Genomic DNA, 17,533 nt, shown 5'->3' with positions numbered 1-17,533 from the left:
ATGTTTTGCGTGTCTCCTTTGCCCGCTTTGCTGCCTGGGTGGCTCCTGCTGCAATCGGGTGAGTCTCCTCTCTCTCTCCTCCCTTTGGGGGTCCCAGGGCTGCAGGCGAGGGTGCAGGGGGGCCGTGTCCAGGTCATGCGTGCCCCCCAGGGTCCTGCACCCCCTCCTTGCTCCCTGCAAAGCCGGGGGGGGGCGGGTGGTTTTGCAGGAGGGCTGCAACCCTGTTCTTCCTTCAGAGCCAAGGCTGCTCACCGCTTTGTGGTGCCACAAACTCTGCAGATTCCAGCCACACCATGGCTGTTTCTTGAGGCTCTGGGTGTAACTTGAGGCTATTTTATCTCATGCTTGAGGCTTTGTGTGTTGTCCTGGATGTTATTTTGATTACTTTTCGTACTGCTTCTGCATTTATATGATTCTGTTAGGCTTTGTCTTTTTTCCATGTGTAGCAGATTCACTCCGCCAGCTGCCCCCCATTAAATATAGCAGACCCACCTCGTGGTATGCAAATTAACCCCCCGGCCTCTCTCCCCCCATGCTCCTTCTCCCCAACTCATCTGGTTCCACAGCTGTGACTTCTCCTCCGCCACCAAGAAAAGATGGATGAGGCGGTCTTGCCAGAATCCCTCCGCCATCTGTGAGACAGAAAGGTGAATGAGAAGTCAGGAGTGCATGCTTCTGTCAGACTAGACATGTCTAATTAGAGACTTTGTTAGTGTACCTTGTTAGTGTACCTTGTAACTTGTGAGTGGGGACGCTGTGGTATAAACCACAGAGCCCAAGGCTTGCCGATCAGAAGGTTGGCGGTTCGAATCCCTGCAACGGGGTGAGCTCCCGTTGCTCAGTCCCTGCTCCTGCCCACCTAGCAGTTCGAAAGCACGTCAAAGTGCAAGTAGATAAATAGGTACCGCTCCGGCGGGAAGGTAAACGGCGTTTCTGTGCGCTGCTCTGGTTCACCAGAAGCGGCTTAGTCATGCTGGCCACATGACCCAGAAGCTACACGCCAGCTCTCTCAGCCTGTAAAGTGAGATGAGCGCCCAGAGTCGTTCACGACTGGACTTAACTGTCAGGGGTCCTCTACCTTTTTACCTTGTGAGTATCTTGTGTGATTTAGAGTCTTAGGAAGGAGCTGAACGAACAAGAACAGTTTTATTTACAAACAAAAAAAGTTTGTGAAACTAATTTGGGTCAGGAGGTGTGTTCTCCTTAACTTCTTACTTAAACTAAATAGAAAGATCTCACTGTGGTACATGCACAGCTTTTCTTAAACTTCAGTTGCTAAAAGCTCACTTGTTGCACTTCAGTTGGCAGTTCAGGTTTCTACCATAGGAGGTAAAAGAATTAACTCGGTTTCTGTTCATTTACTTAGTTATGAGCAGGGTTACACTTAAATACTTTTAATACAGCGCAGCTTCCTTCTCAGCCTAATACTTTGGTTCCTGAGCGAGGGGCATCTTTCATTCATCCGCCTCTCTCTCAGCCACCCTGAGGGATTTCCCACAGACCCAGGGGATCCTCTCAGGCCTTGTTCTTGGTTTGGGGAGCTCCTTTTCCTAGCAGATCTCTCCCCTCCTGACTGGAAGGAGACCCTGGTTTAGTCCGTCTTCACACAGCTCCTCCCTCTCCTGCTTCCTCAGACTCAGCCCTCCAGATTAATTCCTGCCTCCATACTCTCCCCAGACGCTCCACTGGGTCGTCTTCCTATTTAAGCTGTGAGACTGCTTCTTCTGGCTAGAGAGATTCTCCCCTCAGATCAGAGCCAGTTCTCCCTCAGAAAAGAGCCTCTCCCCATCCCCATCTCCCATCTCAAATCTGTCCCTGTCAAACTCTCCCTCAGAAACGGCTCCTTAGATTTTCCCTCCAAAAGGGCTGGGAGCCAATCAGAAAGAGAGAGGCTCCCGCCCTCTGCTGGAACCTCGGAGGCACTGCACCCCCACACTCTGCTCTGGCTCCGAGGGAAAATACCTCATGGGAACATGTGGGTTTAAACAAAAGCAGAAAACTAGGAATAATAAAGGATACAAAAAATTGTATGCACAATATGTTGATGGGAATATCTACAACATATGGTTCATTATTAGAGGTCAGTGTCTGAGGAATATGTTTAAACAAAACCAGAAAAAGGGGAAGCAGCTGAAGAGGGGTGCTTAGAGACACAGTAGGAATGTGAGCCCTTCTATACTTGCTTTTTAGCACTGTTCTTTGGCCCTCTGACCTAAGAAAAAGGGACTCCACCCCAGTAGTGTTTCGTGAGAACATTGGAGAATCCAAATGCTAGAAACTGAGGCAGAAGCAGGAAAGCAATGGGCCCTGAATTGGGGGAGGGAGGGAGGGAGGGAGAGCAACCCTAGAGGACCCCAAAGTTGGCAGGTTGGCTGGCTTCTGTCTCTTCTCAGGAGACAAGGAAGAGAGTTCTTTGGGGAGGAAGTCAAAGGGCAGGAAGGGTGCAGAACCTGCTGTGGCTGAACAGACTATAGCCTAGTGTCTAATTTACACTCGTACAAATGACTCGCTTGTCTATCACAGTTCTGACTTCTTTCACTGATTGAAAACACTGAAAGACAGGAGCAAATAGGCTGATTCATCCGACAGAAATTGTCTAGGTTTCCTGCACATTTTGTATAGTAACTTTTCTTCTAGGAGGACTAGATGCTGACTTCTCCTTCTCCCTTTTTGAAGGCAGTTCAGAGTCTGGGCTGTAGTCCAGCCCAGCCCTGGTTCTTAGCAAGACTCATCCACGCTTGCTCAGGGAACTTTATTCTTCCTGTGGCCATGTATCTGTTTCATAACAGAACAATGTATTTGCTTTGTAGGATTTGTAGACACTTAGGACAGACGGAACTGGGCAGAAGAACAAGGGCTTTCTTCTGATCTCTTGGAGGCTTCCTGAGAGCCCAGATGGATGAGCAAGAGTCAGCTGGCCCAGAAGCAGGAAGAGGCCATGCCATCAACACTGGGAGCAGTGAGGGATTCTGGGAAAGCTCCATGCAGAAGATCCTGGGTGAGGAGGACATTCTCTGCTCAGATGTGCAGAGCCAGCAGTTCAGGCAGTTCTGCTACCAGGAGGCCAAAGGACCTCGAGAAGTTTGCAGTCGCCTCTACCTCCTTTTCCGTCAGTGGCTCAAGCCAGAAAGGCACACCAAAGCTGAGATGCTGGACCTGGTGATCTTGGAGCAGTTCCTGGCTGTTCTTCCACCAGAGATGGAGATCTGGGTGAGGGAATGTGGAGCGGAGACCAGTTCCCAGGCGGTGGCCCTGGCCGAAGGATTCCTCCTGAGTCAGGCAGAGGAGAGGAAGCAGGCAGAGCAGCAGGTGAGAGAGACTTTCCTGTGGATATTCCGAAGGGGCTCTGAACAGGAGGGAGAGTTTCCTGAAATTCTTTCATAATGGCTCGACCTTTTTTTGTGGGGGGGAAGCATCCTAGGAATGATCTCTGATACCCTGAAGTGTTTGCCCCTCCCATACCTTTTCTAATATTTCTCCACATTCACTGTTCTGAATCCTTGTTGCTTTTTCAGGAAAAGAATCTGTTTCCAGAAATGGACCTGGATTCTACTGAGGCAAAGGGGATTCTGTTGGTCTGGAGAGAGAGACCAATGGGTAAGGAGGAAGGAGTTTTTTCTCCATTTGGTCACACTCTGTGGATTTGGAAACTAACCTGTGGGTTCTTTTCATCTTTTCGGGGCAGATGCTTAAGGCCAAGAGCCTTAAGTTGTGGACATGCATTTTTATGTAGCTAAAATACAAATGTCAAAATTCACTCAGTAGGTGAGACTTTATCACAGGCCCATCTGTAGTTAGAGGTGCACTGCTTCACCTTTAAGAAATGCATGTGCTAATGGCCTGCCACTTCCTTTTGTCTCTCACAGATGACAGAATGATGCTGCCAAGACCTCTTCTTCCATCTTTGCCTGGAGGCAGAGGAGAAACTTCAGCTCTGGAAACAGATCAGGTAGGGAGAAGGAGCATTGCGGGCAAAGAAGCTCCTGCTCTTGACTTCTGTCATAACTGCCCTTTAAAAAAGGCTTAAAATGCCATTCCAGAAGGTTTATGTCGTAGAATGATTAACAATCACGTCACATTCACTAGCTTTCTGAATGATGCTAGTATTATTTATTAGTTGTTGCAGTTTTATTTACCAATTCAACATTTTATGCTAAGATACACTTCTAAACAGTTGATAAACCATAAAAGGAGTGGCCACAATTCACCTCACGCGTCCCATTGCTTGCACTATAGGGCTTTCCCCCTCCTTCCCCTCCCTGCACCCATTTACACAAAGATGAATACCCATCATTAAAATACACAACAAACCAATTCCGTTAAGACCTTAAAATGTGCATCCATAATTAAAATGTACATCAAAACAATTCCATTAAAACAGAACAGCAATGTACAGGCAGAAAGCAGCAGAGCACTCTGTTATAGATAATCTGTTGGCCGTCTAAGAGGAAGACTTTTCTCTTCTTCTTTTAGGGTCCAGTGTGCTTTGAAGATGTAGCTGTTCGTTTCACAGATGAGGAGTGGGCTTTGCTAGATCCTGACCAGAGAGCTCTGCATAAAGAAATCATGGAAGAGAATTGTGGGATCATGAACTCTCTCAGTAAGGCTCGCTGTTGGATCATGATGTATGTTTTGAAATTCAATACAAAAAATTCCTTCCAGTAGCACCTTAAAGACCAACTAAGTTAGTTCTAGGTATGAGCTTTCGTGTGCATGCACACTTCTTCAGATACACTGAGACAGAAGTCACCAGACCCTTCTATATAGTGAGAAGGTGGGGAGGGGTATTACTCAGAAGGGTGGTGGGAATGGGTGATTGGCAGATAGCTGTGATGAGCCTGTTCACGACTCTTAACGACTGCAATAGGCCTTACAGGAAAAAGCAAGGGGTGAGAAGGTGAAAAATGGCTTTGTCATGTATAATGAGATAAGAATCCAATGTCTTTGTTCAGACCAGGTCTCTCCATGGTTTTAAGTTTGGTAATAAGTTGCAATTCAGCAGCTTCTCTTTCCAGTCTTCTCTTTCCAGTCTATTTTTCACCTTCTCACCCATTGCTTTTTCCTGTAAGGCCTATTGCAGTCGTTAAGAGTTGTGAACAGGCTCATCACAGCTATCTGCCAATCACCCATTCCCACCACCCTTCTGAGTAATACCCCTCCCCACCTTCTCACTATATAGAAGGGTCTGGTGACTTCTTTCTCAATGTATCTGAAGAAGTGTGCATGCACACGAAAGCTCATACCTAGAACTATCTTAGTTGGTCTTTAAGGTGCTACTGGAAGGAATTTTTTGTTTTGACTATGGCAGACCAACACGGCTACCTATCTGTAATTGAAATTCAATACGTATCTACGGCTGGTCTGAACTATCTGGGCCTTTGGGATGTTATGGAATTTGAAGAAGCTTCTGTCAGGATTTCTGTTTCTGTTTTTGCTTCTGTCCATTTTTCATTGACAAAAGAGATGACTGACATTGGTATGGTGTGAATTCCATGATTCAGCAGAACAAAATCTGTTCCGGAATAGAACCGGGCTTTTCAAATCCCACTGTCATGGGCTGGCTGGATGTAGAGGAATGGTGGGAGGAACCAGGTGGGAAACCCCCAAGGGAATAAGGCTCAGAGCCCAGGGAGTGGTGGTGGGACAAGCATGAGTTGTCAGAGGGAGAGGAGGAAGAGATTGGGAGAAGGAGGTGTTGGAAGCTGAGGAAGTAACAGTTTTTAGTGAGCAGGGGGAGTCTGTGGCAGAGAGGAGTCCAGAAGCAGGAGAGGAGCGAGGCCAAGGGCAGAGGTGAGTCAGGCTGGTGCTGAAGCCAGGGTGTCTTTCCCTCCTGCTGTGATAAGCTCCCTTCCCCCTTCGTCTCTCTGAACTAAAAGAGGTATGAAGAAGAAGGAGCAGAGACAGTTGTGTTGGTGAAGGGAAGGACCCATAAGAGGAGGAAGCTTAGTCAGTTGTGGGAAGGCAGGGACTTGAAGTCGCCACAACATCCTCATGGTGGCAAAGTCTACGCGAATTGTTCTTGTGCTCACTGGGCCTGACACTACTGAGCAGCCTGTTTGTTCTCATAAAGAGTTAACTTCATTTATTCCATGTGATTTATTGCTGATCCGTTCCTGACACTCAGGTTCCTATTAATGCCTGTCGACAAAAGCAGTGACGCCGGTTGTAAGACCTTACATTTAATTCCCTTCTGTTCTTCCTCTGTATTGTTAATTAGTGTTTTTCAATAATCGAGGGTTGCATTTCTTCCTGAGGCTGTGATCGTTTCTCTCTTTGTTGCAGGTGGTAATGAATTAGAAATTAAAAACAAGGGAGACCAGGACAATGTCTACACAATGGAGAAGAGATGTAAATATAAAGAGTGTAGAGGGAACTTTAGTCAAAGTTCCCATTCCACTTCCCTCCAAATAAATCACCTTGGGAAGAAATCCCATCAGTGCTTGGAATGTGGGAAAAGCTTTACCAAGAAAAAAAGTCTCATGACCCATCAAAGAATTCATAAAGGGAAGAAATCATTTCAGTGCTCGGAATGTGGAAAGAGCTTCAGTCGGAATTCCCAACTCAGTTCCCACGTAAGAACTCACAGCGGAGAAAAACCATATCAGTGCATGGAATGTGGAAAGAGCTTCACCTGGAAGGAAAGTCTCACTTCCCATCAAAGAATTCATACAGGGGAGAAACCATATCAGTGCTTGGAATGTGGAAAGAGCTTCACCCAGAAGGAAAGTCTCACAGCCCATCAGAGAATTCATACAGGGGAGAAACCATATCAGTGCTTGGAATGTGGAAAGAGGTTCCTTCATAGTGCCAAGCTTACAACCCATCAAAGAATTCATACAGGGGAAAAACCATATCAGTGCCTAGAGTGTGGAAAGAGCTTCACTCAGAGTGCCCATCTCACAACCCATCAAAGAATTCATACAGGGGAGAAACCATTTCAGTGTTTGGAATGTGGGAAGAGCTTCAGCCAGAGATCCATTTTTAAGTCACATCAAAGAATTCATACAGGGGAGAAACCATTTCAGTGTTTGGAATGTGGAAAGAGCTTCAGTCAGAGTGCTATGCTTAAGACACATCAAAGAGTTCATACAGGAGAGAAACCATTTCAGTGTTTGGAATGTGGGAAGAGCTTTACCCAGAAATTAACTCTCACATTCCATCAAAAAATTCATACAGGGGAGAAACCATATCAGTGTTTGGAATGTGGAAAGAGCTTCATTCGGAAATCCCATCTCAGTTTCCATAAAACAACTCACAGTGTGGAGAAACCATATCAGTGTATGGAATGTGGAAAGAGCTTTGCCTGGAAGGAAAGTCTCACATCCCATCAAATAATTCATACAGGGGGAAAACCATATTACTGCTTGGAATGTGGAAAGAGCTTCACCCAGAAGGAAAGTCTCATAGCACATCAAAGAATTCATACAGGTGAGAAGCCATTTCAGTGCTTGGAATGTGGAAAGAGCTTCAGTCGGTACTCCCATCTCAGTTCCCATCAAAGAACTCACAGCAAGGACAAACCATATCAGTGCATGGAATGTGGAAAGAGCTTCGCTTGGAAGGAAAGTCTCACTCCCCATCAAAGAATTCATACAGGGGAGAAACCGTATGAGTGCTTTGAATGTGGAAGGAGCTTCACCCAGAAGGCAAGTCTGACTTCTCATCAAAGAGTGCACACCAGTAGTCGTAGTAGTAGTAATAGTAATTTTATCACGATTAATGATCAGTATCAGGATAAAAACACCAATTACAAAATTGAAAAGTTTAGAACAAAATAAATTAGTATAAAATCACATACACATAAAAAGTAGTTCTAGTTTGTCATTTATCTGTCAGAAAGGTGTACATTCTGAAATGGACACTCTAATCAGCAGGTTTACGGAGACACTCAGAAAGAAGATTCACTTGAGAATAGAACCTTTCTACCCAATTTATTGAGAGTTAAGGATAAGGTCCATAAAATGTGCTCTAAATCATGAGAGATTACAAGGCAGAAGCTTGACCATGGAATGAAATAACATCACTTGCTGTCGAAGTTGCAGATCATGGGAAGGAGAAATTGAGAACTTCTGAAACAACAATGGGATATTAGCTCCACCCAAGGCATGATGGAGAGCAGCAACGGGTGGGAAAAGATATAATATATTACAAGGACAGGAAGGAACACAGTCAGAATAACTGACACACACAGGAGGAATAAGGACATAGTTGGAATGCTTCACTTATAGATTTATAAATCATATAATGAGTTAACACGAATGGATGTTGTTTATATTGCAGTTGTTGTATAAGGGATTGTTATTTCAACTGGGGTGTAATTGAGATGAATAAGATTTTGGAACGCGGAAATAAAGTAAATCTTCAAACCATCAATTCTAGTATGCAGGAGATCACCTAAATGATATAATTTGGCATTTGAATGATTGGGATTAGTAATTGTATAATAATTTGGCATTGCTATGATGAGGCTTTCATTCAATTGGTGTAATTGAAAACTAATAATTGTAAAAAAAAAGAAAGAAGAAGCATGCATGGCAGATAGTCATCCAACCTCTTGCTTAAAAACCCACAAGGAAGGAGAGTCCACCACCAGAATGTTCTGCCTGATGTTTAGTACGAACCTTCTTCCTTGTAACTGGAAGCCATTGATTTGGATCCTGCCCTCTGGAGCAGTGAAAACAAGCTTGCTCCATCTTCCATGTAGCCCTTGATCATCTTGGTCACATGTTCTAGCTTGCCAATACCCTTAAATTGTAGTGCCCAAAACTGGACACAGAACTCTAGGGGAGTCTGACCAAGTTAGATTAGAGCATGACTACTTCTTCCCTCAATCCAGAGACAATGCTTCTATTGATGCAGCCTAGAATAAAAGGTAAAGGTAAAGGACCCCTGACAGTTAAGTCCAGTCGTGAACGACTCTGGGGTTGTGGTGCTCATCTCACTTTACTGGCCGAGGGAGCCGACGTTTGTCTGCAGACAGTTTTTCCGGGTTATGTGGCCAGCATGACTAAGCTGCTTCTGGGAAAACCAGAGTAGTGCACAGAAACGCCGTTTACCTTCCCGCCAGAGCGGTACCTATTTATCTACATGCACTTTGACGTGCTTTCAAACTGCAAGGTTGGCAGGAGCTTGTACCGAGCAACAGGAGCTCACCCTGTCACGGAGATTCAAACCACCAACCTTCCGATTGGGCAGCCCTAGGCTCAGTGGTTTACACCACAGCACAAGCCACATCCCTTGCAGCCAAGAATAGGATTAGCTATTTTTGCTGCTGCATCACACTGCTGAAGAGGAGAATTGAGAATGGAAGAATGAAAAGCCTTGTGAGTAGTACATGGATGTTCTGTCCATAGGAAATTGACCACCACACCAGCAAGAGGACTTCCATAGCGCCCAGATCCTCAGCTGTCAGGATGGGGTGGGAAGGCAGAATCAGCACCATGGAGAGGGACAAAGGAGCCTGCTTCAAGACCACAGCTAGCAATCCTGCAGCAGAGGCAGAGCAGTTATCTCATCAGTGGCCTGGAGTTACCCAAGAATCTGGCTTGCTCTTGGCTGACTTGAGGCCCCACCCCCTGAATGCCCCACCTGGACAGTTAAAGGACCGGTTCCTCCTCTGCAACCACTGGCTTCCTCTTGGTCCCTAAAGAAAATGAATCAATGAAAAGAAAATAACTCACTCTGAAACTCACCTGCAGGTGGTACCTGACACCAAGAAAACTAGTGCTAATACACCCAGGAACCTCACCAAAATGCTAGAGAGGGTGCATCTCCACAGGTACATACCTCCACATGTGGTGGGAGTGCCCCCAAATCCAACTATTCTGGACAACAGCTGTATGAGAAATATGTAAAATAACTAAGCAAGTATTAGAAACCACCCCAGAATTGGCCCTACTAAACATTTTCCAAGACAACAATGCCCATTTACACCACAAACAACTCATAACCCACCTACTTTCAGCAGCCAGAAACATCATCCTGGAGAGACCTGTAAGGAGTAAGCATGGACCAATGGTACCAAATAGTATGGGAAACAGCCTTATTAGAAAACATAAACTGAAACTGACATGGGGACAAATAGAAGACGATGCCTTCACCCTGGTATGGCTCCCCTTTATCACATACACAGCCCAACAAGACAATGACAAAAATCCACCAACAGCATACAAATCAGTATGGCTAACCTGATCCAAAACACCCACCCACCCCACTCACACAAGAAAACAAAGATCACCACAGCCAACCACAAACAAACAACCACACCTTGGCCAACCCCAACCTCTCTCACTACCAAAGGAACACAAGTGAACAGCAGAGAACCTGCACAAGCAACGCTGACACAAAACCCCACATATATTAAATGTTATGTACTGAAGTTCTCACCCTGGGCCAGCAGGGGGATACTGTAGATAGTTATGCAAATGAAGGATCGAAAAGTGACGTTCAATGATTGGATAGTTTTAGAAAATGGCAACAGTTACAATTGTTCTGGAGCTCTATATAAGCAGGCTGACTGAGCCCCTCAGCTGAGTTCTGTTCCAGCTTACAAAATAAAGAGCTGCTTTGGAGAAATCGCTGTGTCGTCTGCTATGTCAACCCACAACTTAACATTAAGTAAAATAGAAACATCACCACCCCACCCACCCCCACTCACCTTTCCCCCCTCAGCCTCTTTCCCCTTAGTCTTCCTAATCTCTCAACAAATTAAACTGATCTGTAAGGGAAAAAATATACATTAAAAAAAAACCTCCCCAATCTCCTCTCCCTAAGCTTAAGGATGCGCAGAACTCCAACAGCACCCCCCCCCCCGCTGGGACTCCCCTTCAACCCCATCCTTCAACTCGCCAGGCCCGCAGCCTTGCGGGGAAGGGCGATCCGTGAACGGGACTCAGCTGCACGTGGGATCTGGTTCCTTCTTGCCTGGTTTTGGCTACAGCCAAGCAGGAGGCAAGGATGGGGATGAAAGGAGATGCAGCCCGGGGGGGGGGCACGCTTCCCCTGCAAGCTTATCCTGCTCTTTCTGGCCAAGGGAGAGACCAGCTCAGATCCCCCAAAACACAGCATCTCCGGCTGTGGAGGAAGAAAACGCAGAGTGCTGGGGGTGGGGATGAGCTTGGGGTGCTCGGCTTGCCAAGGGTTAAAAGGAACTGAGCTGAATTCCTAGAGAGGAGATGAAGAATGGGGGGGGGGGACAGGTCACTTCCTGCAAGCGGGCGGTGGATGTTTTGCGTGTCTCCTTTGCCAGCTTTGCTGCCTGGGTGGCTCCTGCTGCCATCGGGTGAGTCTCCTCTCTCTCTCCTCCCTTTGGGGGTCCCAGGGCTGCAGGCGAGGGTGCAGGGGGGCCGTGTCCAGATCATGCGTGCCCCCCAGGGTCCTGCACCCCCTCCTTGCTCCCTGCAAAGCCGGGGGGGGGCGGGTGGTTTTGCAGGAGGGCTGCAACCCTGTTCTTCCTTCAGAGCCAAGGCTGCTCACCGCTTTGCTTCAATCCAGCCAGACTTGAGTTTGCTGCCATAGCAGAGGAGTCATTAATCTTATTTTAGTTCTGTGACAATTGATGCACCCTGCTTTGGGCTCTTGGATCCCACCAATGACCATCAACTAAGAAAGAAGTGGATTCACCCCACTAACTGCCCCCCATTAAATATAGAGGACCCACCTCATGACATGCAAATTACACAAATTTCTGCAATTTCCCACAGGCTACCTTGTGAGGATCTTGTGTGAGAGGAAACTTAGTGATTTAGAGTCTTAGGAAAGAGCTGAGCGAACAAGAACAGTTTTATTTACAAAAAAAGTTTGTGAAACAACTTTGGGTCAGGAGGTGTGTTCTCCTTAACTTCTTACTTAAGCTAAATAGAAAGATCTCACTGTAATACATGCACAGCTTTTCTTAAACTTCAGTTGCTAAAAGCTCACTTGTTGCACTTCAGTTGGCAGTTCAGGTTTCTACCATAGGAGGTAAAAGAATTAACTCGGTTTCTGTTCATTTACTTAGTTATGAGCAGGGTTACACTTAAATACTTTTAATACAGCGCAGCTTCCTTCTCAGCCTAATACTTTGGTTCCTGAGCGAGGGGCATTTTCCCTCCCCCATCCGCCTCTCTCTTAGTCATCCCACTCCTGAGGGATTTCCCACAGACCCAGGGGATCCTCTCAGGCCTTGTTATTCATTGGGGGGGGGGTCTCCTTTTCCTAGGAGATCTCTCCCCTCCTGACTGGAAGGAGACCCTGGTTTAGTCCATTTTCCCACAGCTCCTCCCTCTCCTGCCTCAGACTCAGCCCTCCAGATTACTGTATTTTTCACTCTATAAGACACAGCAGACCACAAGACACACCTAGTTTTTGGAGGAGGAAAACAAGAAAAAAAGTATTCTGAATCTCAGAAGCCAGAACAGCAAGAGGGATCGCTGCGCAGCAAAAGCAGCAATCCCTCTTGCTGTTCTGGCTTCTGGGATAGCTGCACATCCTGCATTCTCTCCATGAGATGCACACACATTTCCCCTTACTTTTTAGGAGGGGAAACGTGAGTCTTATAGAGCAAAAAATATGGTAAATCCTGCCTCCATACTCTCCCCAGACCCTCCACTGGGTCTTCTTCCTATCTAAGCTGTGTTACTGCTTCTTCTGGCTAGAGAGATTCTCCCCTCAGATCAGAGCCAGTTCTCCCTCAGAAAAGAGCCTCTCCGAATGATGATGATGATAATAATAATAATAATAATAAAAAAAAACAATAATAAGATCCCCATCTCCCCTCTTAAATTAGAGCCAGTTCTCCCTCAGTCAGAGCCTCTTTGAATAATAATGATGATGATGATAATAAATCCCCCTCTCAGATCAGGCCCTGTCCAACTCTTTCCCTCAGAAAGGGCTCCTCGGATTTTCCCTCCAAAAGGGCTGGCAGCCAATCAGAGAGAGAGAGAGAGAGAGAGAGAGAGAGAGAGAGAGAGAGAGAGAGGCTCCCGCCCCCTGGTGGAACCTCGGAGGCACTGCACCCCCACACTCCACTCTGGCTCCACTTTCCCTCACAGGCCATTTCCTAACATCACTACAGGGGGTCTCCTTTTCCTAGGAGATCTCTCCCCTCCTGACTGGAAGGAGACCCTGGTTTAGTCAGTCTTCAAACAGCTCCTCCCTCTCCTGCTTCCTCAGACTCAGCTCTCCAGATTAATTCCTGCCTCCATACTCTCCCCAGACCCTCCACTGGGTCTTCTTCCTCTCTAAGCTGTGAGACTGCTTCTTCTGGATAGAGTGATTCTCCCCTCAGATCAGAGCCAGTTCTCCCTCAGAAAAGAGCCTCTCCGAATAATAATAATAATAATATCCCTCTCAGATCAGGCCCTGCCCACTCTCTCCCTCAGAAAGGGCTCCTTGGATTTTCCCTCCAAAAGGGCTGGCAACCAATCAGAGAGAGGGGGGGCTCCCGCCCTCTGCTGGAACCTCACTGCACCCCCACACTCTGCTCTGACTTTGAGGGAAAATACCTCATGGGATGAAGCAAAAGGAGAAAACTAGGAAGAAGAAAGGATACAGATAAACTGACCGAGTCTTCTCTTGTCATTTGTATTTCACAATTAGTTTACAGGAATATCTACATCATATGGTTCGTTATTAGAGGTCAGCACCTGAGATTGAGGCAAATGCTCAAAACTACAGATTCCAAACACCCCTCACCCCCGTTTCTAGAAGGTCTGTGTGTAACTTGAGGCTTTTTTCCCGTGCTTGAGGCTTTATGTTATTATTATTATTTGTTTGTATTTTTACTACTATTACCACTGTTCCATAGCAGATTGCAACCATTTAAAAAGATTTTTAAAAGTCAAAACAAATAATAATCAGAAGAATAGGCTGGGTCCTCCGTTGTCAGAGGCCTTGGGAAAGAGGGGGGGGGAGCCTGTGTGGGGAGGGAATCCCCCAAGGGGGGGTCTGCCCCCAGGATGCCCTCTCTTGGGCCACCCCCACCCAAGACTCTCAAGGGGGTGAAACTACCAAGAGGGCCCCCCTGCCAAATTTCACAGCCAAGAGGGTCTGTAGGGAAGAAGGTGGTTCTTGACATATTGGGGGGGGGCTAAGTGAACCCCTCCTGAAGGCAGCCCTGTTTAGGACAGTTTTTAATGTTTAATGCTGTATTGTGTTTTTAATATTTGGTTGGGAGCCTCCCAGAGGGGCTGGGGAAACCCAGCCAGATAGGTGGGGTGTAAATAATAAATTCCTATTATTATATTATACTCCTGTGAGCACTTTGAATTGGACCTGGAAATGAAGGGACTACCAATGCAGCTGTTTTAAAACAGGAATTAAATGTGTTCTCAGGGCTTGTAATGGGAGGGATTCAATGAGATGGGGTAGACCCATGGATGCTCCTTGGAGAAAAAAGGGGGGAAATAAATGCCCTTCATAAAGAAAGGGAGCCCAGCCAACAATCTGGAGCAGATTCTGAACCATCCTCAAGAGCAGTTCCACTTAGAGGGCATTGCGATGATCCTATCTGATCCACAGCAGAGAGTACCCTGGCCGTGTCATCTCTGCTCCAAGGGGACAGTGGTTGGCAAGCTGGTCGGAGCTGGAAAGGGGCACTTACAAACAGAGAATTTATTTACAATCATAGGACGAATGTGAGCCCTTCTCACTTGTTTATAGTGCTATCCTTTGACCCTCAGACCTAAGAAAAGGGGATTCCACCCCAGCAGTTTGTCTTGAGAACTTTGCACATTCCAAGTGGCTAGAAAATGAGATAGAAGCAGGAAGGAAATGGTCACTGAACTGTGGGAGGGAGGGAGGGAGGGAGGGAGAGCAGCTCTTGAGGATCCCAGGGTGGGTTGGTTGGTTGGTTGGCATCCATTTGTCTCAAGAGACAATGGGAGAGTGTGCCTTTGGGGGTGAGGTCAAACTGTTGGAAGGTTGCAGCGGCTGCAGAGGCTCTAGCCTAGTGTCAAAATTACACTTGTACAAACGACTCACTTGTCAATCACAGTTCTGTCTTCTTTCATTGACTGAAAACACTGAAAGGCAGGAGCAACTAGGCTGATTCATTTGACAGACCTTCCCAATGTTTCCTGCACATTTTGCATAGTAACGTCTAGTAGGGCTGGACACCGGCTTCTCCTTTTCCTTTTTTGAAAAATAAAGTTCAGAGTCTGGGCTGTGTTGCAGTCCAGCCCTGGTTCCTAATAATATTCCAGGAATCTTTTTCTTTTCCTGGCTGTGTATCAATCCCATAACAGAACAATGTATTTGCTTTGTAGGATTTGCAAAGGCCTCTACTTAGGAAAGACAGAACTTGGCAGTAGGACCAAGAGCTTTCTTCCGATCTCTTGGGGGATTCCACAGAGCCCAGATGGATGAGTCAGAGTCCGCTGGCCCTGAAGCAGGAAGAGGCCATGCCACCCAAACTGGGAACAGCAGTGGAATCTGGGAAAACTCTCTGCTGAAGATCCAGGGTGAGGAAAACACCTTCAGCTCAGAATTGCAGAGACAAAATTTCAGGCACTTCTGCTACCAGGAAGCCAAAGGACCTCGAGAGGTTTGCAGCCGACTCCACCACCTTGACCATGGGTGGCTGAAGCCAGAAAGGCACACGAAAGCTGAGATGCTGGATCTTGTGATCTTGGAGCAGTTCCTGGCTGTCCTTCCACCGGAGATGGAGAGCTGGGTGAAGGAATGTGGAGCGGAGACCAGTTCCCAGGCGGTGGCCCTGGCCGAAGGATTCCTCCTGAGTCAGGCAGAGGAGAGGAAGCAGGCAGAGAGAAAGCAGGTGAGAGAGACTGTCCTCTGGAGACTCCCAAGGGGCTCTGAACATGAGAGAGAGAGTATCCCAAAATTCTCTCTTAATCCCCCAACCTTTTTTGGAAAGCCTCCAAGGAATGAGATCGGATACCCCTAAAGCTTTTGCCTCTCCCAGTCCTTTTCTAATGTTTCTCTCCATTCTCTGCTTCCAATCCCTTTTGCCCTTTCAGGGAAAGATTATCTTTGCAGAAACGGGCCTGGATTCCTCTGTGGCAGAGAAGACTCCATTGGAGACCAAAGAGAGACCACTGGGTAAGGAGGAAGGAGGGTTTTTTCCCATTTGGTCACACATTCTGTAGATTTTGCCACTAATCTGTGGGGAGGACACTAGGGGCCAAGAGCCCAAAGTGGGGACATGTATTTTTAGCTAGCTAAGATACAAATGTCAAAATGCACTCAGTAGGTGAGACTTTTTTACAGGCCCCCCTGTAGTTAGAGATGCACTGCTTCACCTCTAAGAGAAGCATGTGAAAATGGCCTGGCACTTACCTTTGTCTCTCACAGGTGACAGAATGATGCTGGCCAGAGATGCTTATCCATCTTTGCATGAAGGCAGAGATGCAGCAGCCATGGAACCAGATCAGGTAGGGAGAATGAAGGATTGTGGGGCAAAGAGTCCCTAATGAATCTCTCTCCTCCTTCTCTTGGCTGTAAAGGCCATTGCAGGAGCCTTATGTTCTGAGAATGGTGAACAATCACCTCACGTTGACTAGCCTCCTGAATGCTGCTAATATTATTTATCAGTAGTTCCAGTTTTATTTACAGATTTAACATTTAATGCTAAAATAGGCTTCTAAGCAGTTGACAAATCATAAAAACAGTGGCCAGAATTCACCTTTCCCCTCATTCCCCTCCCCGTGACCTGCAGTACCCCCTGAAGTTGACTTTAATGCATTGTGAAGGTTCCTCCCACCTCCAGAACAGTAGATGGGGAGAGCAAAGAGAGGATCCTTCCATCTGGGAAACTGGAATTGATGAGCAGAGAGAATTATTTGAAGATCACCATGCGGCATTCCATCCATTCCCCCAAAAGCTTAATACCAGTCATTAAAATACACACAGAAAAACAGTTTTGTTAAAACATTGAAATATGCATCCATAATAAAAATGTACAGCAAAACAATTACAGTGGTGCCCCGCAAGACGGAAAACCCGCTAGACGAAAGGGTTTTTCGTTTGGGAGGCGCTTCGCAAAACAAATTTCCCTATGGGCTTGCTTCGCAAGACGAAAATGTCTTGCGAGTTCCTGCGGTTTTTTTTCCTTCCCCACCCCTTTTTCTAAGCCGCTAAGCCGCTTATCAGCTGATCTGCTAAGCCAATAAGCTGCTAAAAGCTGCTAAGCTGCTAATAGCGCTAATCCGCTAAGCCGTCAATGGGCTTGCTTCGCAAGACGGAAAAACCGCTAGGCGAAGAGACTCGCGGAACGGATTAATTTCGTCTTGCGAGGCACCACTGTACATTAAAACAAAACAGCAATGAACAGGCAGAAAACAACAGAGCAATGTGTAGTAGATAATCTGTATGTTGTCTAAGAAGGGGACCTTTCCCTTTTTATTTTAGGGTCTGGTGTGCTTTGAAGATGTAGCTGTTCATTTCACAGATGAGGAATGGGAGTTGCTGGATCCTGACCAAAGAGCTCTGTATAAGGAAGTAATGGAGGAGAATCATGGGATCATGGAGTGTCTTTGTAAGGCTGCCTTTTGGATTACAATATCTCTTTTGAAATTCAGTCCCTGAGGCTGTGATC

At 46.5% G+C, this 17,533-nt stretch overlaps 4 protein-coding genes across 7 annotated transcripts in view; all 4 read left to right on the top strand.

Moving 5' to 3' along the window:
* LOC309325917 (uncharacterized protein) overlaps window positions 1–17,533 on the top strand; it is a 93,783-nt gene that overhangs the window by 25,398 nt on the left and 50,852 nt on the right. The gene's annotated exons all lie outside the window — the stretch shown is intronic.
* The window catches only part of LOC309325895 (uncharacterized protein), a 37,001-nt gene continuing 21,574 nt past the window's right edge, over window positions 2,107–17,533 (top strand). Inside the window, exons 1-5 of the mRNA XM_081834239.1 lie at window positions 2,107–2,455; window positions 2,563–3,309; window positions 3,516–3,597; window positions 3,867–3,949; window positions 17,347–17,473. Coding sequence (XP_081690365.1) covers window positions 2,896–3,309; window positions 3,516–3,597; window positions 3,867–3,949; window positions 17,347–17,473 — 706 coding nt within the window. The 5' untranslated portion in view covers window positions 2,107–2,455; window positions 2,563–2,895. The remainder of the gene's footprint in view (window positions 2,456–2,562; window positions 3,310–3,515; window positions 3,598–3,866; window positions 3,950–17,346; window positions 17,474–17,533) is intronic.
* Window positions 4,335–9,643, top strand: LOC309325986 (uncharacterized protein). The gene is made up of 2 exons (XM_081834441.1): window positions 4,335–4,600; window positions 6,283–9,643. Exons 1-2 carry the CDS (start codon window positions 4,567–4,569, stop codon window positions 7,776–7,778), a joined length of 1,530 nt encoding a protein of 509 aa, XP_081690567.1. The 5' UTR covers window positions 4,335–4,566; the 3' UTR covers window positions 7,779–9,643.
* LOC309325884 (uncharacterized protein) overlaps window positions 13,478–17,533 on the top strand; it is a 91,063-nt gene continuing 87,007 nt past the window's right edge. The window contains exon 1 of the mRNA XM_081834213.1: window positions 13,478–13,617. The gene's annotated coding sequence lies outside the window, so the exon portion shown is untranslated. The remainder of the gene's footprint in view (window positions 13,618–17,533) is intronic.

The sequence above is a fragment of the Podarcis erhardii genome (assembly GCF_964252035.2).
Source record: "Podarcis erhardii genome assembly, chromosome: 12".
NCBI classification, from domain to species: Eukaryota; Metazoa; Chordata; class Lepidosauria; order Squamata; family Lacertidae; genus Podarcis; species Podarcis erhardii.
Note: the sequence above shows the minus strand (reverse complement) of the source record. Positions and strands in the feature narration are given on the sequence as shown.

Coding starts and splice junctions, on each gene's coding strand:
- LOC309325986 (XM_081834441.1), top strand. CDS start 4,567: ATGGAAGAGAATTGTGGGATCATGAACTCTCTCA. Junction 4,601..6,282: donor TGGGATCATGAACTCTCTCA/GTAAGGCTCGCT, acceptor TCTTTGTTGCAG/GTGGTAATGAATTAGAAATT.